Source organism: Falco rusticolus, chromosome 3 (assembly GCF_015220075.1).
Source record: "Falco rusticolus isolate bFalRus1 chromosome 3, bFalRus1.pri, whole genome shotgun sequence".
Classification (NCBI taxonomy): Eukaryota; Metazoa; Chordata; class Aves; order Falconiformes; family Falconidae; genus Falco; species Falco rusticolus.
In genome coordinates, this window is record NC_051189.1 from 103010217 (window position 1) to 103036903 (window position 26687).

At 42.3% G+C, this 26687-nt stretch overlaps 1 protein-coding gene across 2 annotated transcripts in view; it reads left to right on the forward strand.

Moving 5' to 3' along the window:
- Positions 1–5120: 5120 nt before the first annotated feature.
- Positions 5121–26687, forward strand: part of SLC9A3 (solute carrier family 9 member A3) — a 53966-nt gene continuing 32399 nt past the window's right edge. For both annotated transcript variants that reach the window (XR_005103406.1, XM_037381837.1), the window contains exon 1: positions 5121–6456. Coding sequence is in view for 1 of the 2 variants with exons in the window: in XM_037381837.1 (XP_037237734.1) it covers positions 6261–6456 (196 nt within the window). In the remaining variant the exon portion in view is untranslated. The remainder of the gene's footprint in view (positions 6457–26687) is intronic.

Below are 26687 nucleotides of genomic sequence, written 5' to 3' on the forward strand. Positions count from 1 at the left end.
AAAGAATCTCTGTTACTTTTTACACCTGCAGCAAAGGACCACCTCTTCCCATTCCACTCCACTACTGTTCAATTGACTGCAAAACATGTACTGCCTGCCTTTTAAATTGACATTTGAATACTGCATGCAAACATCTTCAAATTGATCATAACTTCTAGCACACTTAGTGCAAACGTTTCAGTACTAATGTAATACATGTTTTTAAAAGCCCAAACTAGCTGAAAACCAGTTTTCAAAAAATTTTTCCCCAAAAATGAAGTTTCAACAATTGTTTTTGCTTCAGCACAAAACAAAATTAAATTGGGACCGTCGTAATTTCTTCTAAGTCAGGATCAACATCAGAGCATTCACCTGAAATATGAGATTCAAGATCTTGCCTTTGCACCAAATTAGGCAGATTATTGATATTATCACCAGCTCTGAAGTTTTCCCTTCCTTTGTGGCTTTGAGCAGGAATACTGTTCTGATCATGTGATGATTTCCTAAACCATGATTCATAAAAATATGAGTGTTCTAGTTAAATGTGTTGATTTCAATCAATTGTAATTATCCAACAAAACCCTCCACCACCTCTAGTGCAACATTCTTAAGTATCTGCAGGATTTAAACTATGCATCAACAACGACACAGTACTGACTGTTACCTCTTTTTTTGTTGTTGATCAAATGGCCATAATCAGTACCTTAAGCCATAACTTGTGTTGGCGGGTTTTGTTTCTATCGTAATTAATTAAATTATTGGACTCTGGTTTACCTGATTTAAGTTCAAAGTAACTGCTATTATTACACGATTATCGTTGCACGTCAGCCAAGGTTCACTGTTTTCTTTACCATAATTTAGATGAAGGGGGAGAAAAAGAAAAAAAAAAAAAAGGAAAGAAAAATTTTGCCGCCGGAGAATCTCAGCTGCCCTCTACAGCTCTTCCCCCGGAGGGCTGCGGCCCGCCCGACGGCAGTGGCGGCGCTCGGTCCGGCCGTGCTGCCGCGGGGCGGCATCCTGAAGGCAGGCGCCAAGCCCCGGGAGCCGGGGCCCGTCCCGCGGTGGGGCGGTGTCGCCCCCAGAGCTGGAGCGGCCCCGGGCCGCGGCGGGTGCGCGCAGGGACTGGCCTTGCCGCGGCCCCGCGCCGCGGTGGGACCGGCCGCGCCCCTCGGGCGGGGGTCCCCGCCCCACAGCCCGCGCGCGGCGGGGCGGGGGACAGGCTGCACCCGTGCGCGGGCTGGGGGGCTCCCCACCTGCCGGGATCACGGGCGCTTCCGAGCAAGTCCTGGGTGCCTGCCGAAAGGGGAGCTGGGGGGGCATCGGGAATTCTGTCGCTGCTCTAGGTGAGGCCCACCGGACCTGCCGATGTGAACGCGCACACATTGCGCTAGATAAGGCAGGCATGCATTTCAGAGGCATGGCACACGGAGAATCAGGAGATTCCCTCTCCACAGGTCAGCCAAAACTTAACATCAGGAAGCATCTAAGCCTAGATACAAACCCAAGAAATAAATGTAAAATCATGCTAGAAATTGAAACTGTTCTATTTCGCTGCCTTAGTTATTGAAGGGTAATTTGCTTTTCCCCTAATTTGCTGTTTGTTTTGCTTTCCCTCACAGGTTAAATTACAGAAAGCTGAATACCCATACACAGAAGGCACGCACTTTTATTTCCTTCTTTTTTTTTTTACACACTTGATCTCTGAAATCTGTAGTTATGGTTTCTGACACAGTATTCCCCCAGCCTTTTTAACAAAGAGCAACATGGCAACGGAGTTTTAAAGATCAGCATATACAATCTCCTTTATGCCTAGGAAAACTAGTAGTGATTTGTGTCTTGAATGTAGTTTTTGCATTTGTGTCAGGCTGGTGTGAGTACCTGGAGGAAGGGTATGTGGTGAAAAATGACACAGCTGAATTTGAAGGGATAGAGAGAGTGTCATGCGGGAGCTGAAATACTAGGATGAAACATCATACACAGCGTTTTGAGTGTCCCTCAGGTCTCAGTATTTGGGATTTTTGGTGAGTATTGACAGGAGACATGCATGAAAAGGAAGGAGGGCTGAGACCAGGAGAACGGGGAAGTAGGAGTGAGATGCCAAAACCATGGGAATGCAAACGATAGAAGAGGGAATGTGTGGAAGACATAGTCTGTCACAGGTGAAAATCTGTGCAGCCATCTTTGACTAGTAGCAAGCCCTGAAGAGTCACAATACGCAACAGAAGAATTTTCATTGAAATTGGAGCTTAAAGAAGGACTTCTAATATACATGGCATCTCATAAAAATACTTTTTTCCCCCCTGAACATAGTCTGATAAAATGTATTAGGTATCTGGTACTATGTAACAACTTCTTTCTTCGTCCCATTCCCTTTTCACTACCCATTACACTGAAAGCTCCCACAAATACAATCCCTTAGGGAGGGGACTGCCTTTACCAGAGGTAATAGGTGTGGTGGTTAATGTTTGCCACTTGCACCCTCCCAGTCCTACTAGATTAGCTGCTAATCTAATATAAATGTGAAAACAAACGTGAAAACAACAATAGCAACAACAGAAAAGAAAAGCCTCACAATCTGCTTGGAAGATCTGCCGTGAGGCTAAAAATGAGGGATCTGGTAAAACTTCCCTCCACTTACTGGCCTTAAATTCAGTTGTGTCTTGAATTGGTTCATGAAAAATCCAGCTAATTTCCTCTGCCATCCTACCTCCCAGTCAAGTCCATTTCCATCTGCCTCTTTGATTCATTCATGCTCACCCTGGTCTTCATTTTGTTCACTCACTGTAATGTGTGCAGGCTGAATTAATGCATTGCTTCTCAAAGTGATTTCAGAGGTTCATATTCATCATGCTGTAACATAATGCTCTGCAATATTACTCAGTCCAGCAATATTTGTCCAGCTTCATGCAGAGTAAACTTGCTCAGCTGCACTCATGTCACTTGGAGAGAAGCTGGCAAAATATCAGCTGCTGAATCAAGTAAATTCACTACAAATTTGCATAGTTCTACATTCATCTGCATATAAACCACATTAATTTTCACCACATCATACAGTTACATTGGTACAATGCCAGTCACAAGAATTACTGTTCTGTTTAACTATGTATATAGTTGGAATTATGGCATAAAAATATATGCTGGAACTCTGTTCCTTTCAAAATCTTAACCTTAACCTGCTTATGCATTTAATAGACAATAATATAAAAAGAGTGCATTTCCCTGAGGAAAGACAGGAATGATAATAAGTGATTTATGATGGTTTATGTTGCCTGAGGAGATTTTTCACGGTTCATTTGCCAGATCGTCACTACTTAGATTTATTTATTTTCATTTATTAAAGTTCTGGGTTCCACAGGAATGTGTTTCTTAATTTCACCTCAGCTTAAACACATTTATTGTAAATGTTAATATTGAAAGTTGAATTGTAACTTCACCTCTGAGTCAGGACAACTGAAATACTGTGCGTGTTTTCTAGAGAAAACCAATAGAATTTTAAAGATTTCAGTTTATTTGTTGGGGTTTTTTTTAACTGAAATTGTATTTTACTTTTCACCACATTTTTTAAAAAAATCCCCAAGAAGTAATCTTTACAGGACACCGATCATGCAAAGGTGTATAAGATAGTACTAATTCTTTTCTCTAAGCAATTATTTACACAACATTGCCAGAAACAACAATAGTGGAGGTCTTTCAGTTAAAAATAAACAAACAAACAAATAAATAAATAAATCACACAGGGCACGAAGCCATTCTTTTACAGTAAGTAGAAATCTTCTTTGTAGGATTTTTTGGAGAGTCAGGAAATATCAGCTGCTGTGCGATATGGTATCTTTATTACAAACATAGTACTCCAGCTAATGCTTTTTGTTACTGATACAGAATGAGGTCATAGGAAACTACATAAGGGCTTCCATCAAGAACTTTCAATAAAATAGAATCTATTAATAAATACATAAAGGCAAAGTATTATTGTACAACAATATATTCTGTACCTCATTTCATGTGTATTCAGTGGACTGTTGGTTTAGCATGCATTCAGGTGCATACAGGAGATTCATGATTGTCAGGTCATTCCTCTGTCCTGTGTCATACTCACGTACTAATGAATTGCACAAGAATTCCCTGATATGTACAGTCATTTGATATGCACCCTACTTTAAAAAAAATCCATAAGCAGTTGGATGACAGTTCAAATGTCACAGATGCTCCTTGAACCATTGATTTGTTATTGTTAAACGAAAAGAGTTTGTTGGCATTTTAACAGTGTTGTAAACCTCGTTTTGAGAAGATTTTTGTGACAAAAAAAATTATGCACTTTTCTAGCAGTTTAGACCAAGGCCTTAAAAAAATCTTTACAAATCCTAAAATTCTCACACCACCCCTTGAAGGTAGCTCGCTGGGCGTTATACTTTCAGCTGAGGAGGTATTAACATTAGCTTATCCGTGCTGAGGTGGTGCTTCCAACATTTTTTGTTTGCTAATGATGGTTTATCTCCACCAACAGACTCGGAATTGTCATGTAACTTGGTTGCCGTTGCCACTATTGTCCCGAGTAGAACATTACCTAAGGGCAATCAGAGGAGTGATCTTGGCTGCAGCTCCTCCAAGTGAAGCGTGAGCCTCTCTTATCTCCAGAAACAATCCACTGGAGCAGGCGTTATCGTCTTTCTAGCACAGCTGCAGGTATTCGTGATCTATGACCCATTTGTCCCAGCAACACGGTTAGCTTCAGCACTTCAAGTAGCGAGGTTTGTTTCTAACCCAGTTATCGTTTTATGGAATTAGATTTGGGAAGAATCACATAAATAAGACGGGACACTGGCAGGCGTGGTGCCCTTTTATCAACTGCAGCTGAAATGTTTAATTGTGATGTGATGGTACTTGGAATAAGTTGTGATAATGAAAACAGTGCTGACAGCTTGTCTCTACTGAAGTTCATTGTTCTAGTATCAGCAAGTAACAGCTAGAACTGCTGCTACCCACAGGGCTCAGCAACTACTTGCTTCCCGCTGTAGTTGTCTCTTATAATCGCAGTGCACAAAAACGTTACTCTCGCCTTAGCCAGGACCATTTATAGGACTAAAGAACACCACAAAAAACCAAACCCAAACCAAAGCCCACCCCCCCAAAAAAACCCCAACAAACCCAACATCCACCACCAAACTAAAAAAAAAACGTTGATAAAACCGTCACGTAAGTAAAGTATAAAGGTGGTATTTTTCAAGAGAAAAATCAGAGAAGCAGCGGACCAGTGTGAGCAGCGGGATGGCTCCGCAGCACGCACCGGGGCAGGGGCTGCTGCTGCGGCGTGCGGGGGGTGCGCTCCGCTCTGCTGGGGACGCACGGCTTTGCTGCGGGTTTGCCGCAGGGTTACGGTGGTGGCGGGTCCACCTGGCCACAGCACCCCGCAGGGGCCGGCCGGGATAGCGGGCAGATGTTATCAGCAAGAAAGACGGCTTCAGGGGGAAAGCGGAAACCCTTTAGACGGTTCCACGTTGCAGCCATAAAAAAAGAAGAGGAAAAGCAACCAGGTGGCGTATTTAACATAGACACCTTAACAGACAGTTGCAAGCAAATCTAAAAGGAAAGCCAAACCTTGCCTGCCTGTGTCACTTTCCCGAGCGCAGTGGGGAAAGGTGCTCTCTGCTGGACGAAAGAAAAAGCTGTTTTGAGGGAGCTGCTGCGCTTTGGGCCAGCTAGGTCCCGGCGCGCTGGACAGCCGAAAGGAGACAGGAGTGCGCTGTCCGGGTCAGCCGGCGGGCAGCGTCGGCGAGACAGGGGGGCTAGCCCCGGCCCCGACCGGCGGCTGGCGGCTCTGTAGCACGCCCGGCTCGGGGCCGCTCCTCGTCCCCCGCGGCGTGGCTGGAGCCGGGCGGGGGGTGCACCCTGCCGCCACCACCGCCCCCTTAGCGGCGCGGAGCTCCCCGCCGCGCCCCGTCGGGCACCGCCGCCCGCGCGCGGCGGGAGCGCAGGGAAGCCCCGCCCCCGGCCGTTCCCCAGCGGCCCGATAAAGGCAGGTGCGGGCAGGCAGCGGGACCCCGGCTCGACGCGCCCGCCGATGCGCAGAGCCCTTGCCCCCCGGACGCTCCGCGCAGAGCGGCCCCCACCTGCCGGTGCAGAGCCCGCGGTGGCGGGGCAGGGTCGCCGCCGACTGGACGCGCCGCTGCCCGCGCCCCCCGGCCGCCGGGCTGCGGGGTGACCGGGGGCTCGCCGCTCCGGACCTCCGCAGAGGCGGGATTTCTGCGGGAAGGGGACGCGGGGTTTCGCAGCGTGGCTCGGCGATGAGGCAGGTGTCTGTAGTGGGGCTCCTCCTGGGGCTAGCGGCTCTCCCAGCGGCGCTGGGACAGAGGAGCTCGGGCAGCCCTATAAATAGCAGCCAGCCTCAGAGCTTTGCTATCGTCTCGTTCAAATGGGATCACGTCAAGGACCCTTACATCATTACGCTCTGGATACTTGTGGCCAGCTTGGCCAAAATCGGTGAGTCCGGAGCTACGTGTTGATGCGTGTTCTCTCTTTTTTTCCTCCGCTTTTCCCCTTCTCCCACCTAGCAGTCAATGAAGAAAGTTTAAGTGCGCTGCCCCGTGCTCGGGGCTGTACTGTGCTCGGTTCCGATCCCGCGGCACGGCCCGACCAGGTGCCAGGCGGCGGGGGCCCGGGCCCCCAGCCCCCTCCCGCGCCTGGGGCTGCGGCGGCCGTGCCGTGCGCCTGGGGTGCCCCTTGCGATTCCTTGGAACATTTCGCTGCTGTTCCTGGGAAAACTCTTGGCAGAAGTGAAACAGAAATTGGGCCTTATTGCTTACACAATGCCTGTTCCAGGTTACGATGCGCTGTTCGCCTGCCTGCGATGGTTAGCTGTGTTAATTGGCTCGATCAAAAAGAAACACTGTAAACTCTACATTTGAACTTGGCATTCTCTGCTTTGCAGTACGTTGCTGTATTAGTGGAAGAGCATGGTTTGTAGAAAAGGGTCATACGTTATCAGACCATCTGATGCAGCTGAAAAAATACAAGCTTCAGAGCATACAGAATTTTCCCCAAGAAATGGGCATCAGTGAAAAGCAAGGTGCACTTCAGTGCATTTTAGATGAGTTTATATAAATGCTCCAGCTCTTGTGTTCTGAGCTTTGTGACTTTTTCCAAAAACAATCTTACCTCAGTAACACTGCTGAACTAGAAGAGTCGCTGGTTGATTGGGATGTATTTTTTCTGCTCGATACTATTATTTTCAGTCCTTTTTGTCTTTGGAGCAAGACCCAGACCTCCAGTTCAGCTAACATTGAAAATGTCATTGTCAGTTTTCAATAAATATAATCTCTAAAATCTGCCTAAACTCAGAAGGCATGATCAGATGAAAATCCTACTGATACTTTTCTGTAATTGCACTGTTAATACTAATTTGGGGTACTGGAATCAGATTCCATGGATTTTGCATATCACAGAGAATGGAAGATGTAAAAAGGTGTACTTGGGTATGTTCTGTCTAGCACAGAAGGTAAACACAGTAAGACTTGGGTGGAAGATGCTGTCTTCAAATCCAAACAAAACATTTTAAAAATGAGAAATAAGTTATGCAGAGGTGATGTTGTAAAGCATTTTCCAGTGATACCTGCATCTTGGGTTTCACTTGATTAGCCATAGATACATAACCGAGTATCTTTTTCCGAATTGCTGTTGGACTACACCTTGCAAACAGCTTGTGTTCAGATGGTTGCTGCATTAGCTACGTTACATACAAATACAGGTTTGTTTTAATTGACTTTTATTGGTGGGTTGCATCAAGGAGAAAGCGGAGGAAAGCACATACAGGAAAAAGCAGTGACAATGCTGAGTCTCTATAGAATTGTGTTAACTAAACTAATACACAATTTGCTCATTTGAACCTTCTTTTTGAGGTACTCTTCTAAATAAGTATTTACCCTCCATGTTATTAAGGGTTTGCTGCTTTGTGTGTGTGTCATGGTTGTACAGAGTAATGTCAGTGCTGCACAGCTGTACCAGTGCTGTGTCAGACACCCAGTGAAGCTAGCAGGATAGTTAAATTGTCCTACAAGAAGGCAGCAGGGCAGTTAGATTGTCCTTCCTATATTTAAATTGCAGTGGCCCAGAATAAGATTATCTTGCATTAACATGAGACATTTTACCATGAAGTTCTCAGTATAAACTCTTGATAAACCACTAATTGTCCTTGGAGTTCAGAAGCTGAGTGTTGCTGATTCTGTTTTTAAATTCTTTTCACAGCTGCACAGAGCATGTCACTTATAAACAGTATCTACTGTCAGCTCCATCATTTTTCTTCCCCAAAGCTCTCAAACTTCATTCTTTTTTTCTCTTCACATTTGTAATTGCAGTCCTATGCTGCTCTGGACATGGTCTGTGAAGAAGCAATGGACAACTGCTGTATTCCACTGAGAGCCTATGAATGCTCCTGCTTTCCCCACCAGTCACAAATAAAATACAGAAAAGCAGAAATGTATACTTACTGTTCAACAGCTTATTAATGAAGAAAGCATGAAGGTGTTCATGTAAGTCAGTGAGCAAGGGAACTGAAAAAAAAACCAAAACGGTTTACCAGCTTTCTGTCTGCCTTGTGTCTCAATGGTTCTAGAAAGTAGAACGGAAATCTGTCAGAATATTTTGAATGGCAGAAATGCTGTGCTGGATCAAAGAAGTTTTATACATTCAAAAAGCAGTAACTGAGGAAGAAAATACAGAACATCTGCCCTTGTGTCTCTTGCTTTACTGCCTGAAGGAGGGCAAAGGTAGTGAAGTCAAAAGGCTGGTTTTGTTCTATTTTTCAGCAGGGGAGGAGCTGTTCTTGTACATGCAAGCTCAATTCCCCATGGTTACAGAGGTTGGGAGAGCTACTTTACTGGTGGATGAGAGGCAACTAGGTCAGCTAAGGGTCTTGTGGTAACTGCAGTTGTTAGCTGGGGATGAAAAGTGTATGAAAGTCTTTTGCCTTCTCTTGCATTAGAATAACCTTAGGGTTGTTTTTTTGGTAGTGTGTGTATGGTTTGTTTTGGTTTAGTTGCTTGGGGTTTGGGTTCTGGTTTTTTTTTTTTTTTTTCCCCAAAAATGTTTCAGTTCATGATGTTACGTGGTTTGGGGAAACATGTTTTTAGTAGAGGATTCTTGTGGATTTTCTGGGACTTGATGTTCCTGTTGTGTACATTCAGAACGTAAACTGGTGCTGGCAAGGTATTCTGCAGCATAAACTGTTGTGTGTGAAATCTTGTAAGCATCCCAAGCACATGAAGAGGTGCCTAGTGTTTTGGGCCTTGTGGGAAGGAAGCCCCTATTTTATTTTTTTCATGTGAAGAATACTTATCTTTTGGGCAAGTCTAAGTATCACTACAAATGAAACTGTGAAAGATGAGCCCTCATACAGTTGGCTTTCATGCACAGTTTGTGTCTATTATGAAACTTCTGATGCATCTCAGTGTACTGTTTTACATACTGTAATTGATTTCATTTGGACCTCTTCATTTGAAATGTTCCAACTCTTCATTCTAAGGTACACAGTGTTCCACTTTGGCTAATGATCTTTATTTCCTCTTTTGATAGGCTCTCTTATCACTACAAATGAGTATCCTTATGGGATAAGGCCAATAAACTACTTACATGTGTAAAACTAAGCCAGAAAAACATCTTATCTACATGAAAAAGGTACGTGAGGTACAGCTGAGAACTTTCCTAGTGGACTTCAGGCGTCCCACTTCCTTGTACCTCAGTTCTCCAGATGAAACAAGCAATACAAATGAAAAAAACAACCATCCAACAGACACATAGTTTCCATTTGTATTGGAAACAAGTAGAAGGAAAGGAATAATCAGCTCGGGAGTTAAAAATGGGCAAGAGAAGAAATAGTTTAAATTCTGAATATTGTATACAGTTTTTTCTGGGGATATTTCTGAAGCCATGTCAATTGCAAAAAACCCCACAAATAAATTATGCTTTTTACTTGGGGGATATCTACTGCATGCTTCTGTACTTGTTTAAAATCCTGAGAGAGAGGTATATTTTATTTATATTTTAATTGGAAATTAAGCTAGGGAACTTGTAAAATTCCAACTTGTGGTTTAAATCCTTTTGTGTACTGTATAATTTTTCGGAAGGGTAGTTAATTGCTTGTCCCAAAATAAAATAAAAAAACCTGCAAAGCAGTCTTTCTGTCTGTTTGGCCCCCTGAACTTGCTCAATGTGGAGCTGATAAGCAACTGTAAGAAATGGGAGAGTGAGTGACTATGAACAGGAATGAGGAAGGGTACATAGCCTTTTCATTATATGCGAGTCAAACCTTTTGCCAACTGTTTTTGCTGGTACAGTTTATGCTGAGTCTAAGAACATGACAAAAGGGTTTTTTTATATATATTGTCTGTGTAGTTGCACACAAATTCTAAAGGCTTTTATATAAGAAATGTAAAAGTGGGAGTGAAATTTGAATCCCGGGCAGCTGGTAAATCTGTCTTCAGGAATGCCACAGTGCTTTGGAGGAGGGGGAAGAAGTGATTCAACAACAGCGAACAAACATTTAGGAGAAGGCTGGCCTAGTGATACCTCAGAAAGATACCCTGTCAGATGGACTTGCGAGTCCGTCAGCTCTGGAGACCCCAGGAGGACATGAGCTGTAAAGCACGCCGTGTCTCTAAGCTTACAGAGATACAGGTTTCTACAAATGCTCTAGTTTCTGCACTCCCAGGCCCCTTCATATTGTCTCAAACTACTCGGAGAAGGAGCTCCTCAGAGTATTTTGTTAACACAAACAATTGTTGTTGAGAATTTTAAGTATGTTAGGGATGGGCTAGGGAAGGAACTGTGAAATGCAGGTCTAACAACCCATTCGATTTAGACTCCTGGGGCAGTATTTTCTTTGAAGAAATCAATAACCCTGCCTCCAAAGCAAACTGTCAAAACAAAAGCCCATTTGACTCCCCAGTTTCTCCTAGCATTTTAGCACTAGTGAAAAGTGTTGGTTATGTAGAGAAAATGATGAAAGGATATTACAAGAAAAACAAAAAATGTGAGAATAGCTGTTCTGCTGGCAATTCTTTAGTCAATAACATCTTTTGGAAGAAGTGTTGAAGGATGCTTAGCAGAATTTTATTGGGAGTATTTAACTGAAAATGGAGCCAGAGACTCAAATGGTGGGGATACTACCAGGTCCTGCAAAGCTTAAGCTACCAGCCTTGCTGTGATTGTAGTGCCTGTTAAAAGCTGCTTTTACTAGCAAGTGATAATATGAAAAAGGACTTTGCATTGTCTAGGAAGTCTGGACTTGGCTACCTTCCCCCAGATAACAAAAAATTGTTCTTTTACTTCTGTTGTGAGCTCAGCAGAAGATGGAATGAGTTGGCATACTTATAATGAAGGCATATGCCTTTCCTTCCTGGATATAGCCTTTTATTATCTATCTTAAAAAGAGAAATGCTATAAATTTGTGCTGGCAACTATGGTATGTAACGGGAATGCCTTCATTTTAGTAAGATGCTGTATTTCCTCTTGCAAAGTGCAGTTTAGAATCCGTGCGAGCTGGGAATGTTACGTACTGTAAAATCTCTGCCTTCTAAGGAATTACCTTTTGTATGCAACATGCAGCTGAAAAGAACATTTCCAATACAGAATAATAGCTTAGCATTTTCAGTCCTAGGAACAACTGTGTAAGGCCATGTCTTTATTAAATTTATGATCTGTAACTGGATGCCTGTTTCCACACTTTATTTCCACTTTACTCTTGTACCTTATTCTTTTTCTGTACTTCCTGCCTCCCTGAAACACACATCTCTCTTCTCCCTCCCTCCTCTTTCCAAGTCTCAAGTCTTAATTATTTAGAGTAGGGAAGAAGATATCAGGGCAGTATAATTCAACAAGATTCAGATTACATCCCCTGATGAATAGCAAATGTACAATGGCAACTTGTGTGAATTGCATAAGAAAACAATGGCATTTTGAGAATGGCCTTGAATTGAATACAGTTCAGGCATGCATACCTAAGAAAGGATCTCTGCCATCAGTTACGTTCAGGCACCTGTGTGCAAAGTGCTCGACGTTCTCTGCAGAACAATGGAATTCTTTTAATACTGTAGTCTTAGGATTGTCGAAACCATTGATTTACTATCTTTAAAGCTAAAGCCAGTTATTGCTAAGAGTGATCTGCAAACCCCTGAAGTGACCGTAAATCTCTCATGTGGTAATGCAGCAGACCACAGGCCTGCAAGCAGTAAGTGCAAGCAGCAAACCCTTTCAGGTGTACACAAGTTCTTCCACTGAAAGGCTCTGTGAGGTCCCCTTTGCTTTTGTGGAGCGTTGTGTGTTAAGAGATCTTAGCAGAGAAGCTGGCGTTGGAAATCCTGAATTATTACTTTGACTTAGCCGGTAAGAAAGTTGCTTTCCCAGCAGTTGTTCTGACTCATACTGCCAGCTGACTTAAAAGACAGTGAGTTTCACCACCAGTCTGCTTGAAGAAATGATTTGACTTCCAATACAAAACTTCTTCTCCCCCCTTTTACAATGTTTTGATTGCTGTGAACAGGATGATGGACCACAGAGTTCTTCTGTACCTTCTGTAGGGTTTGTTCTATTCCAAGATGAAATGTTGAGTCCAAAGTCATAGAGGAGTATTTCTTACCTGATTATTCTTTTTTTTTCTTTTGGGAAATTGTCTCTGTTTTTTCTCATCCTTCTGCAGTAGTGCAGTTAAACGAGTGTCCCAAAGAACTAGGGGCTCTAATTGTTCTTCAGCTTGCTAATAAGTGGCACCCTTTTAAAATCACAGACCATTAAAACAATCTTGGTAAATTGCAGAGCGTGGCTGGTTGGCTCCATTGTAGTATTTTGATTCCTTCTGTAAAACAGCTTGCAGGAGTATTCACCCCTATGGAAGGAGTGACTTGATACCCAATTGGCTGCTATGTAAAACACTGTAGAGTCATAAACACTACAACTACAGGCTGACAGGGATGAGTTGACTGAGTCGGAATGCAAGACCTCAAGTGGAAACACTTTTAATTAAGGTATGAATATTTAATTCTTATTCATGGAAGAAGAAAACTGGAAGATACTCTGAAAGGCCTGTGCAAAAGCAGGGGTTTTAAGTAGATTGATCTGGAGAGTTTTCTCCTTCCAGTAGCTGAAAGTAGAAGTCATTCTGGATTCATTAATATGTGCCTAGGTGAGTTCTGCTTTTATCTATTGAAAGAAAAAAAATGCCTTGGCCTTCTGTCAACCCTGAATGTTAAAATCAACAGACACCAAGAAAGATAATCAAGTAGTTTGTATACTGATTTTTCAGAAACATTTGGTTATGATTTTCTCTTCACCTACAGTTTGTTAAAAGTGTGGGGGGAAAAAAGTAGAAAGTGTAAACTTTATGGATTTATTCACTTCCAAAAGTTGGGCTTTGAGGAGAATATTCAATATTCAGAAACCTGTAAAGGTCTTGAGCCAGTAAGATTTCATAATGAAAATCTTCCAGGTGCAAGCAGATTGTAAACTGATTTTCTGTTAACTGTTTTGTCATGATTAAAACATTCTAAGTATTTTATTGAAATGAGTATTGTTTCATTGGTTTGGTGGCACAGTAGTATTCCAGGGACTAAATGACACAGGCTGATATGTAAGTACATCAGTAGTAACAGTTGTATTGGTGGTATAGTTGTTATGTGATCATATGTAAAACTAGATGTAGTTGTTAGTATGGAGTTATTGCAGTCCTACTCCAGTGGAATAGCAGTACTGATGAAATCTGCATGTAGATTTTCAGGCCTTGATAGCTTAGACGTACCTGATGAATTAATTTAATGTTATTTAGTGGGTTAAGTTGTTACAATATTCATGCCAGAATGAATGAAACAGTGTTTTAATGCTTCCTCTTCTGTTCTGGTGCATAGTCCAGAGTTTAAACTGCTCTAGGACTTGGTTTGAATTAAGTTGCCAGATTTTCCACTGACATAGCTCTGGTCCTCATCTATTCCATCCTGCTCAGTTCTGGGGATGACTTTGGGACAGCAATGAACTGGCAAAAAGTAATCTTTCAAGTTGGGTCAGTCAGTGACAAGTGTGTTAAAGGCTTAAGTCAGTGGTATGCTGCTCCTGTAATTTAACTGTCTCTGAAACTGATGGCTAGGGAAGAACAACACAGGAGTGTCCTGTAACACAGGAATTGGTTTGCTGTGTTGCTGGACACTGGGTCTCCTGTAGAGTTAACAGAATAGTTGAGGTTGGAAGGGACCTCTGATCCAGCTTCCCTGCTCAGCCAGGGCCACCTACTGCTGGTCACCCAGGACCGTGTCCAGGCAGCTTTTGGACATCTCCAGGGGTGAAGACTCAGACTCCACAACCTCCCTGGGCAGCCTGTGCCAGTGCTCGGCCACCCTCACCATGAAAAAGTGTTTCCTGACTCTCAGAGGGACCCTCCCGTGTTTGTGCCCACTGCCGCTGGTCCTGTCACCGGGCACCCCTGAGAAGAGCCTGGCTCTGTCCCCTTTGCACCCTCCCACACGGATGAGATTCCCCTGAGCCTTCTCTTCTCCAGGCTGAACAGTCCCAGCCTCTCCTCATGGAGAGAGGCGCCAGTCCCTTAGTCATCTTGCTGGCCCCCCATTGGACCTTCTCCAGCATGCCCGTACCTCTCACGTGCTGGGGAGCCCAGAGCTGGACGCAGGGCTCCAGGCACGGCCTCACCGGTGCGGGCAGGGGGGAAGGATCCCCTCCCTCAGCCCACGAGCAATTCCTTGCCTGACACAGCCCTGGATACCGGTCCAGCCGCTTCTCTGCTGCAAGGGCACAGCACTGGATCATGGAAAACTCCGGCCGCTTCTCTGCTGCAAGGGCACAGCACTGGATCATGGAAAACTTGGTGTCCACTGGGACGCCCGGGTCCTGCCCTGCCCAGCCACCTTCCAGCCAGCGGCCCCCAGCACATCCCAGTTGGTGCCTGCGGCCGCTCCTCACCAGGTGCGGGACTTTGTGCCGCTCCTTGCCGAGCCTCCCCAGGCTCCTGCAGCCCGTCCCTCCAGCCTGCCCGGGTCCTGCGGGATGGCAGCACAGCTCTGGCCCGTTGGCCACCCGCCCAGAGCTTGTGCCGTCATCCGCCTCGCTGGGGGTGCGCTCTGCCCACCCTCCAGATCACCGATGAGGCCGTTGGACCCTGGGGTACGGCACTAGCCACTGGCCTCCAGCTGGGCTCTGTGCCACTGGCGAGCACTGCCAGGGCCTGGCCATCCAGCCCGTGTCCAACCCACCTTGCTGTCTGCTCGCCTGGGCCCTGCACTCGCAGCCTCGACCGTGCCAAAGGCCCTGCTGAAGGCCAGTGGACACTGCCCACTGCTCTCCCCACACCTACCAGGCTGGGCATTTAATCATGTAAGTTAACCAGGTGGGTCAAGCATGACTTCCCCTTGTCAAAGCCATGCTGGCTACTCCGACGACTTTCTTGTCCTTCATGTGCCTGGAAATGGTTTCTAGAATTAGTAGCTCTATTAGGCTGCCGATCCTGGTCTTTGGATTAGCAGTGTTCATACATGGATGAGCCTTCATTCACATCCTATCTCGTCAAAGAAAGCAGCTCTGCTGCATGTTGTTTTGATGGAATCAGTATGCTTTGATTAACTGGAGCAAAATTGCATGCTAATACGGAGGCCAGACGGTGGCCACAATGGCCATGCTATCGTAAATTAACGGAACGGATGACAAGGTACCAGCATAAAGTTCAGCTATCTTCAAACCTGTGTGCTTTCTGGTCGGAATAGCTGCAATTTTCTGATCCAAATGATTTTCACTTCTGTCACCCACTCTTCTGCCTTCTTTCAGCTGATGCAGCTTGAGTTCCATCTCTTATTTTAGACAAACCATTCTCCAGGCCGAACTGATATTCTAACAGATGGTATTACTTGGTGGGGATGTGCGGTGAGACCTGTGAACTGGCAGTACCAAGCTCAAGCAGGAGCTGGTTCAGCAGGAATGTGTGTTAACCTGGAGGTGGTGGTTGCAGTGTTCCCTGCTATAGAGCCTCTCTCTATAGAGCTTCAAGAGGACAGTTTTTCTCTTGGGCAACCTGTCCTCAGGGGGACTCATCCAGTGGCTCTGCGTGTTGTCCTGTGGAATACAGTGTATCTTAGGGGTGTTACATTTAGGGGTATAAAAAGAACATGCCTAGCAAGGTTTATTTTTTTTTCCTTGCTAAGGTGGCATGGATGGACAAGACGAACAGTCAGCATCACTTTGTTCTCTTTAACATTAGGCTTAAGTATCCCTTGAAATCAGGGAGCCACCTTTGTCTGCTTCTGATAATCCTAAAAATCTTCATTTTATCTGGGCTTTTAAAATATGGATTATGTATCTGCCAGTTGCTGCATTGTTGCTGATTTGCACATGGTTATACCTAAGAGGTTTAAAAAAACAGTATGGTGCAGCTATCCACAGCTGCAGAGTTTGAAGTGCTTTTCTATTTTAGTATTTACCTTTTGGTTTTTTTCTCCTTACTTTAGTGTTCCACAACAATGCAGCAAAATCTTGTGAGTCAAGACAAGAACAAAAGATAGGTTGTAAAACAATGAAGGTGGTAGCTCACTCGGGCCAGCTATCAAAGTTGTTGTGTACCATACAATAGAGCCTGAAACCTGTATCCTGCAGTGCTGAAAACTTACATTGCTTATGCAGCAAAAGTGTCTGGAAAGAGGCGGCTAGTTTTATTACTTTCTTCTTGATGCTATTTAGAAAGAAGGTTTGCACTGTTCCAAAACTTTATTAGAAATAAAGAACATAGTGTAGTTTCTGAACTTGCTATTTTTTTTCCACAGTGTGCTAGATAGGGCATTGAAGTCAGTGAAAGATAAATGCTTTGTAGTTTTCCTTCCTGTTCCCCCCAGCTCAAGTTAATTCATCAGTTTTCAGACATTCTCTGATTGAGTATGAGGTTACTACACTTCACGTGAGTTCAAAGAAAAAAGGTCTGTTACATTTATCATGGAGTTAAGGGGAACAGCAATTCATTACTACATAATACATTGATCTTATTTGCAAACTTCTGTTCCCTAGCATTTCAGTAAACAGAAGTACATCTTGTTTTCATGTCTTGTGCTGAAGAAAATAATTAAGTGAAAAGCTAAAGCTTTTTGTTTTGAGACAAAACTATTATTTTTGAGCACTCAATAAAGCATCTTCGTTCTTCAGCCTTTCCTAAGGAATGAATGCATCACAGTTGACCTTACTAAAAAACAGTTTTCAAGACAAGTTGACTTAGTGTTTGAAAGCTTAAGGATGTAAAACAGCAGGGGAAAGTATGAAGCTCATTCTGTTTATTGTGATTTAGAAGTAAAGATTAAAACCAGTCCAAAATAAACCTGCCACCGTAGGTGGAAACTCTGCTTGTGTGTTGGGTACTGAAGCTCTTTACAGCAGGAAAGACATACCCAAAAGTAAGGATGAATGGTCTGTAGCTGTAGTTTCCTTACTGCCTGGTGTGGCATTTGTTCTCCGTCATGTGATGGAGGATTCCGATGAGCTGAAAGTCAGTAGAATGTTGGCTATATGCTCTCACCTGATTAAGTAAGGTAGGACTACAGGCAACAGTAGTGTTTGTGCTGTAGTGCCTAAAACACAGTACCTGGGGCTGAAAGAAGGCTGGTAAATTGCCCCATACTTCGGGAGCTGCTTATCAGTTAAGAATATGATGGAAGTACAGATAAATCATTAGGCAGATTCATTTCCTGAGAAACTAAACATTCATAACTGAAATGGAAATAGTAAAATATATCCTGTATATCATGTGTTTACTTAGATGCTAGTGAACATGGCAGAAAGTGGAGAATCCATAGATTCAAGGAAAATTCAGCTGAAACTTGGCTTCTGTCTTGACAGGTGTTCTCCCCCCCTCCCCATCAGGACTAGCAGTATATTTGGGTACAGGATTTTAGAAGATTAATGGAAAAAAAATATTTTAGCAGAAAATTAAGAAGTTTGGTTGTTCACAGCACTTCATGTTTTAGAACAAAAGGAGGACTGTCCAACCTGCATTTTTTATCTTACAGTTGATATAAGGCAGTGTCAGTTCAGCTAGGTCTTTCTGTCAAGCTCATGCTTTTCTGCTCCAGCATTTTTTTACCAGAACCTATCCTGGCATTTACATATATGTGATCCTTTTAGAATTAAGTCTACATATATAATTTTTTTTCAGTTACAAGCTTTCTCTCACAGTTTATCTGTATGTAAATAACTTAACTCTCTTTACTGGACGTGAGCCAGCAATGTGCACTTGCAGCCCAGAAAGCCACCCATGTCCTGGTGGCATCACCAGCAGTGTGGCTGGCAGGTGGAGGGAGGGGGCTGTGCCCCTCTGCCCGGGTGAGACCCCCTGCAGTGCGGGGGGTCCCAGCACAGGACAGACATGGACCTGTCATAGCGGGTCCAGAGGAGGCACAGAAATGCTCCGAGGGCTGCAGCAGCTCTGCCGTGAGGGAAGGCTGGGAGAGCTGGGGTGGCTCAGCCTGGGGAAGAGAAGGCTCCGGGGACACTCACTGCAGCCTTCCAGCACGTAACGGGGGCTCACAGGAGGGATGGGACAGACTTTAGCAGGGGCTGTAGCGATAGGACAAGGGGGAATGGCTTTAAACTAGAAGACGGCAGATTCGGACTGGATGTGAGGAGGAAATCCTTGATGATGAGGGTGGTGGGGCACTGGCACAGGTTGCCCAGAGAGGCTGTGGGTGCTCCATCCCTGGGAACATCCAAGGCCAGCCTGGCCGGGGCTCTGAGCATCCTGATCCAGCTGAAGGTGTTCCTGCCCATGGCAGGGGGGCTGGGCTAGATGGCCTTGGAAGGTCCCTTCCTACACAAACCATTCTGTGATTCTATGATTCTACTGAAGTCTAGCTCATATATGTGGTAACAGAAGTAAAAAAAGAGGCAAAAGTGCACAGGTGTAACATTGGATGCATACTGAATTCTTATTGCTCCCCAAAAATGGGTTTTTGCACAGATGTTTTTAGGAATATATGCAAACTTTATCCTATGTCAGAAGGGATCTGACTATATAAAGGACATTTTCCTGTATAAATCAAAGGATCCAGTGTTGATATGACTTTGTACTGTGTATCACGTTTAGTCTGCGTATGACATTCTGGGATTTTTGTTTCAGTTAGGAAGAGAATTGTGTCTGATTTCTACCTTCCTTTTTTAAGGAAACAAGTAGTAATCTTCAGTAACTGAAAGGTTTTGAGTTGTGAGCTACTTCAGCACTACTTTAGCTGTTTGGTGTTTTCCCCTCCTTTTTCTTTATTCACTGTGGAAAATCAGTTTAAACTGATCTCCATGTGAATTTCCTTCTGCATGCTGACCTTTCTCATTTTCCCTGTGTGTGCACTACAGAACACAAATGCATAACTGAATAAACAGCTGTCTTATCATCACTTTCCTACCCCATTTCGAAACATCAAACCTAGTTTCCATGCACTACGTCTTGCAGTATAAGGATACTACTTAAACTACTGTTCTTCCTGCTCTTATCGTAGTGTACTTCACCTCTCAAACGAGATAATGAAAGTATGAGAGTTAACATATTACTTAATCAGAAGAGTTGTGAGGACAAAAATCAAAAGCCATGTTAAAACTCATTGAATTATAGCAGTATCTCAACCATTTGCAAGAAAAAATCAGAGTGGTATAAAATAAGCTGCACTTTGCTTTTTTTAAATATGTGGGAAAATAAACTGTACCTGGGTTTCTGAGCAAAATTCCTTCCTTTATAGGCAGGAATGAGTGCAGTCAGTAAGGAAGCATGTAACATCTTCAGCTTTCTGTTGCCTAAGCCAGAAACTCCCAGGTTTGATTGGTGAAAACAGTGCTTTCTTAACCTTCCATGGAACAAATACAGAGTGCCAGTATTGCAGCACGATATTCCTTATCTGTTTCTTTCCTACATATCACCTTGCTCAGTTCCTTACCATCTTCCTTGTGACTAGCACTGCTGATCTTAAAAGAGCCATTCTGTCATTAAGTAAAACTCTGCAAAGGGAATTGTATATGGAGAAATAGGTGAGTGAGAAGTGATTTCTCCAGCATTCTGATAGAAGGAAGTTTCCACTTGCTTCTCCATTTCCTGACAAAGCTTTAGAACAGGGGTCCTCAAACTATGGCCCGCAGGCCGGATATGGCCCCCCCAAGGGTCCTCAATCTGGCCCCTGGTATTTACAGAACACCCCCGCCCCCCGCCGGTTTAGCCGCAGATGACTGCCTGCCACTTGCACTGGCTCCCTGTTTGAAAGGTTTGAGGACCCCTGCTTTAGAATTTCAAGTCTTTGGAATTCCAAATCCTTCACTCAGGAGCTTCCACAGACCTATAAAAACCTTAGGAAAAGACTCTATCCTTTATCAGTTGTCATTCTGGGCACTTTATGAGAATAGGGAGCATTTCTCTTGAAAGTGTTTCTAACTTGTTAATCAAAAATGTCATCTAGAAAATCTGAAATTACCAAATTTCTGGCACATGTAAACAACATACTTGAGTTTCTGAAATTACATACAAGAGTTGTAATGTGTCCTGAAACTCTTACCAAGCTGCTGGAGCCTTTCTTCCAACATAAGTCTAGTAAAATTTTGAAGCCTTGCAGGGTGTACAGTAGTATTCACTTTCAGTGGAAACTAGCCAGGTATGTTTTCTTAACTTATCTCACATTAAATATGTTTTCCGTTTTAAGCAAGAGCTACTTGACATCTATGATAATTTTTTTTAATTGTTTGTGGTCATCACTGCTAGATTTGAAAACCCTAATGCTTATTTAATTTACTTCCACTGTAATTCCATGCTATTGCAGTTATACTACTTAAAATCTTGCCAGGGTATCTTGTAGGGGGGTAGGAAGCAAGGCAGTCTATCAAGGCATGGAAAGAAGTTCTTTTTAACGCTTTGACTTGGATTAGCCTTCATAGCTATTGCCCCTAGCCTTAGGCTTTAATTATATCCCTCATTAACAGGCAGCAATCCTTACTGTGCCCTGCAAGAAGTAGTGCTGTAGAAGTCCCTACAGTATAAGGAAATTTTCAGAGTTTCAGTGTACTATTGGGATTCATTAAATTATTCCTTCTTCAGCTTTTTTTTTTCTTCTTTCTACAATGGGCCTGAACCAAGGAGGAGTGGTTCTGGTCTGTGTTAAGGCTTTGGTAATTATTTGCACAATTTATTGTGACACTAGAACAACTGTTTCCATTTAGCATTAGTAGTTAGTTTCTTTGCAGTTCTTTATCTGTATGAGCAAAAGTCAAAGCATTCTCAAAGGGAGACCTTTGTTTTAATTCATTTATCATATTAAAATGAAGGTCAAAAGGAAAAGATATTCTAAAATTCATAGCGTGAAATGAGATAACTTAGCATATGTTGGCATTTATTTACCTCAGTTCTCCCCATGTTACTGGGAAATAGTTTAATATTTTAAAAATAAAAAATTGCTTTCAATATCTGTCCATAAATTTCAGTGAATTTTTGAAGGTAACTTTAAAGATAGAGCAGGTGCAAGGTATACTGATAATAGAAAGTAAATTCTACCTTGTTTTCATGCCCCAAAATGCTCTTTAAGTTTATACTGTAAAATCAGATTTTTAGACCTCAGGCAATTGTTTTAGTCAATACTACCTTAATAATCAGAAAATTGCCACTAATCCTGCTTACAGTTGTTGCTGACCCTTTACCATGTAATTGGAAGACGTTATGACAGAAACATGCTGGTTTTATTCTTTCTTATACAGAGTCATTCTATGTGACGTCCTTCAGCTGTGCTTCTTTATGGAATATCATAAATGTACTAACAGCATCCTAACCATGGAAAACTCATAGTAACCCATAACTGAGTTCAGTCTGTGAGGAATATTAACTTGAGCAAGAAGATTCTTTCAAACTTAATTCTAATACCTTTGCATAGGAAATGAAGCAGTTTTAGGATACTTTTGCTGTCCTGTTTTATATCCTCTACTATACTTCAAGGTGTTTCTAATGTGTACTTTGCTCTCATTTTGAAATATTATTTTTGACTGTTCCCATTTTTCTTTCAATGCCATTCAGTTGCATAAGGGCCAAATGCTACCACACTTGCAGTGCAGTGGGACTGCTCCTTCAAAAAAGGGCTATTTGGCATAATTACGATAACTTCACTGTTTAAACTTCATTATGTTCTAAGTGCTTATAGTGGTAATAGTTGCTTACTCACACACTTCTTTGAATTTGACTTGGGGCTATCTTGGTATGTTATGACCTATCAACTGGGAACCTTGACCTGTATGTTGGTTGCATATTTAACTGCTAAAACATGTTGTTAATTGTTCACCTACAAAGAACAGTGACCTAAAATTTCCTGTTTAATGAGCTCATTACAATGCTGTACACTTTGTAAATGGTGATCATTACATATGTGACAAAGCAAGCTTTCTTGAGCTGGATAAAACCAAACTCAAACCAGTTCATCTAAACAAATTAAATATGAAGGGCTTTGTGCCTTGCTTAGGAAAAATAGGTCCAAGATTAAGTATGAATAGTATTAATTGTCATGTTCTTGTAGTGTATGTTAAGACAGTATCCAAGGTCCTATACCAAAAATGGCTTTTACTGCTTGTTACACAATACACGTATATTATATCTCTTTCTTCAGATACAAAATACCTCTGAGATAAAATATATCAGAGTTTTTTTCAACAAATCTTTCAATTTGTGTTAGATTTGGTAAAAAACATAAGGTACTGATTAATAAAACCATTTAAGATTTGTCTAAGTAATACTGCGTAGAAGTTAGTAAAAGCTTTTCCTTCAAGAGTTTTTTACCACTTGTATACAAACAATTCATAATGGCAAAATCAATTCATAAGACCTGCAGAACACCGTTGTTGCAAGGTGCACAAAACAGAATCTAAAGGACTATAAAATATGCTATCAGTCTCCTGACCAGGAAAAAAAACAACTAAGTGCACTTGTTGATAAAGATTAGAAAGGCAAATACAAGTAATAATGATCGACTTCAGCCATATCAAGTCTGTTCAAACACTTCCTGGACAGGCTGGAAAAGCAGTTCCTCGACGCTTTGAATCTTTACTTCAACCAAACCACTCTTAGAACACAGTGGAAGATTTATATTTCCCCCCACCCGCTTGATTTAGGCCCAAATTTATCTGCTAATAAGACAGGGGGTAGAACAGTTACCAGGTAAGGAAAGAACAAGATAAAAGTATGAAACTATAAGAAGGTTGTTTGTGGAAGTCCATAGAGTTTAGGGTTTGGACTAGTCTTATACAGGATTTTAGTTTTTTTATATTTTTAAATTGCCACCGCACAAAGAGGCAAGATATCCTACCTAAGGTTTCTGGTTACACGTTCCCTAGGCATTATTAGTATTTGTGTAGATATGCCTATTGTACTACAAAAAAACTCAACAAAAACCCAAAACACCCCCCCCCCCCCCAAAAAAAAAAACCCAACACCAAAACCCCCAAAAAATAAAAACCAACAAAAAACCCCCCACCTTGAGGACTAGGGGAAGGGATGACATACAGTAATAGCACGGGCAGTTTCACTCAGGGGCCAATGATAAGACTTTCCACATGAGGCTATGAATGAGAAGAGAGGTATACATCTGTATGAAGTGAATACAGGAGGACTGTGAGTCACTAGTGTGACAATGAATCAGGATGTAGCTGAACTATAGATTGTGATAAGAAATTATTAATGCTGTTGGACCTGCTTCTGCTGTGACTCATGCAGAATGCAGTCTGTATTTCTGATCACTCTGAGCCCACAAAGGTGAACACAGATTGAAATAGGCAGAACTGAAGACTGAAAATAAGTAGTTTAGTTTAACAAACCAAAGTCAAGCAATAAAGAGAGAGTTAACGTTTCTCTCTGTGCCTATGTAATAGGAAGTGAGGGATTTAACGTTAGGGGAAAATAACTATTTAAGAAAATTGATATCACTGTCACAAAGCAAAATGGATATAAAATAGTTGTGAACAAGCTCAGGCTAGAAATAAGAACGAAGGCTTTAGCTGTCTCTATGTGATGAGGGCTGCTGGTGTGCCTTCACATAGGCTTAGCTGGAGCTAAAATCCTCTGAAATGAGGATTATTAAATGTGGTGGTGTGATAATGGAGGGCCTGGCAGCAGGCAACACTACCAAATGGCTCTTGTAGTTCTTACAGTTATAACTAAAATTCCTAGAACTTCTGTGCAGGCTACATAAGCAACAGTAATTACTTGGAAGGTATGGCTATGCAGGCAAGAAATTCTGTGTTTGGTAATGTGGCAAGGGTAGAAAACCTATGTAGTCAAGTCATGAAGGAAATCTTAAAGAGATCCAGTACAACAGAGGTCAATGCACAGGGGTGCAAAACTGGCATGTCATGTGAAAATAGTAAGAGTTACACGGGTAGAGCAGAAAATGAAAGCCACGTGAGTATAAAGAAATACCAAGTACAGCAACTGCAGAAAGTTCATTAGAGAACTGGTAGGTGGGCAGGACTATTGAGAAGTAAAGGGAGCCATAACAGAAGATAAGAGAAATTTAGATATGGGGAACTTCACTACACAGGAAATTGTATCATAAACCTTCTCCGAGTAGAAGAGTGGAGTAAGTAGAAAGCAGAAGAGCATGCTCTTGAACAAATACATGAAACTTAGCAGTTAAAACCAAATATGTAGGACAAGTAGCAAAACCTCTGGAGAAATTTGAGATTAAAGCTGTAGAGGTATAAAGAAAGTTGTCCATCAAACAGAAAACAAGGTGACTGAAGAAGAGAGTTATCCTTCCTTTAAAAAAAACACCAGAAACCCCCCCAAAAACAAAAGGAGAAATGAAAAAAGAGAAACACTAATGGTCATTATTGTGAAGTGATTTTTCTAAACAATTGCAACAGTGAAGTTTCCTAAGGAGTCAGTACTGTCTGCTGTTTCAGAAACCCTTACGGCTGGTCAGGACTAGGTGATGTGCTGAATGAAACTGGCATGCCTTGCGCTCAGTATCATGAGAGAACCACAGAGAACAATACTACAGGCAGTCAGCAAAGATCAGGGATTACATGAGATTGTTAGTAAACCAAGAGTTAGAAGTGATTTGCTCAGCTTCTTTTTAGATGTTGGGGAGGTCAGGGTATCTGGATCTCCTACATACAGAGCTCAATGAGGAAAAATTGTCAAACACTAAGAATCTAAAATAACTTTTTAAAGGAGTTTGCAGACAAAAAACAGGGGGGAAAAGGGTAGAAAATGCACAGTTCTCTCCATCCCAGCATCTACACACAGTTCATACACCATGAATGCTGCAGTCTCTGCCCAGGGGCTTGCATAGGCTATGTCATGCATTCCTACAGCACTGCTGCTGCTTGTTTTGTATGGCAGGTGCAACTGGTCAGTCTGAGCTGTGCTTCCCTGGCTGCAGCTAAAGCTTGGCGATAGGGAGCAAGACAGTGGCCAGGGATGTATGCCTTTTCAGGATGGTGGAAACAGAATGATCCCTTCTTGAAAATGTATGTTCCATATTATATTTTAGATAGTGTGGCCATTCCCTAGTCAGGTAGACCAACATAATAGGAATGAACTGGGACTTCCCAGAGGCTTTTGGACTGTATTACTGCCCAGCTACAATTGATCAAATTAGTTCACAAACTGGTATTTGATTATACTTTGAACTATTACGCAGGCAAGGTAAAGCAGATTTTTCCATGTGTGCTAACGGAATATACTTTGTATTTAGGATTATTTTTTTTATAAATGATAATGTATATCTGCAAAAGACGCTAGTGAAAAAACCTGCAGAAAGGGTAGAACTAAACAGTTTTTGAATAGAATCCCCACTTGGTAATACTAAGGAGAACATTAACAGGTAGATAAGAAACAAAAATTTCATGCTTGCTGGTCAAACTGGAAGATGTTTAGAAGAAAGATTTCCCTTTGGGCTGAATATTCTTTTGTGGAATTGATGTATGACTTCTCTTGAGTAGCTTCTGTGCTGTGCCATTACAGGAACTGATTATATACTGCCTTGGAGATGCTATTGTTTGCATCTCTGTAAAGGTAAAGAATCACAAAGAAACTTGCACCGTTTTGCTCTTAACTTTGGTCAGTGGCAAGGGTTCTCACCAATTACACAGAATGAAGTCTTGGATCTCAGGTTAGAAACATTAATGGCTTGATATACTCTGATAACTTCACCTTTATAAGTGAAGACAAAGTCAGAACTGAAAAATAGACTAATAGCATATTCTCAGTGCAGATTTGACTGACTAGCAAAAAATGCATGTGGTAGACCCCACACCTGTCACTTGCAGTGGTAGGAGGAGCTGAGAAATGTTTGCAAATTTGTATCTGTTGTAACTAACAGATGCTCTTGGAGATAATTTGGAACCAAATACAGGAAAACCCTACTTCAGAAAACCTTTTTTGTGTGTGTCTACAAATACGAAGTAAATTGAGCATGAATTGTATGTTATCTCTTTTTTTAATTGTTCTTTGATTTATTATTCTTGCTATTTAATCAGTCCTTTCTGTCTTCGTTTCCTTTAGTGAATGAGAAAAAGATTATTTTGTTGAATCACTTCTTGCAAAGCAATTTCAGATGGCCTTAGAAAGCAACAGATAGTTCACTGAATATTGTAAATTCCACTGAAGGATTTAATCTAAGTTACCACATTTTTAAAAGGTGATAATAAATAACTTTTTAAAGTATATTTTTCTTTGAGTCAAA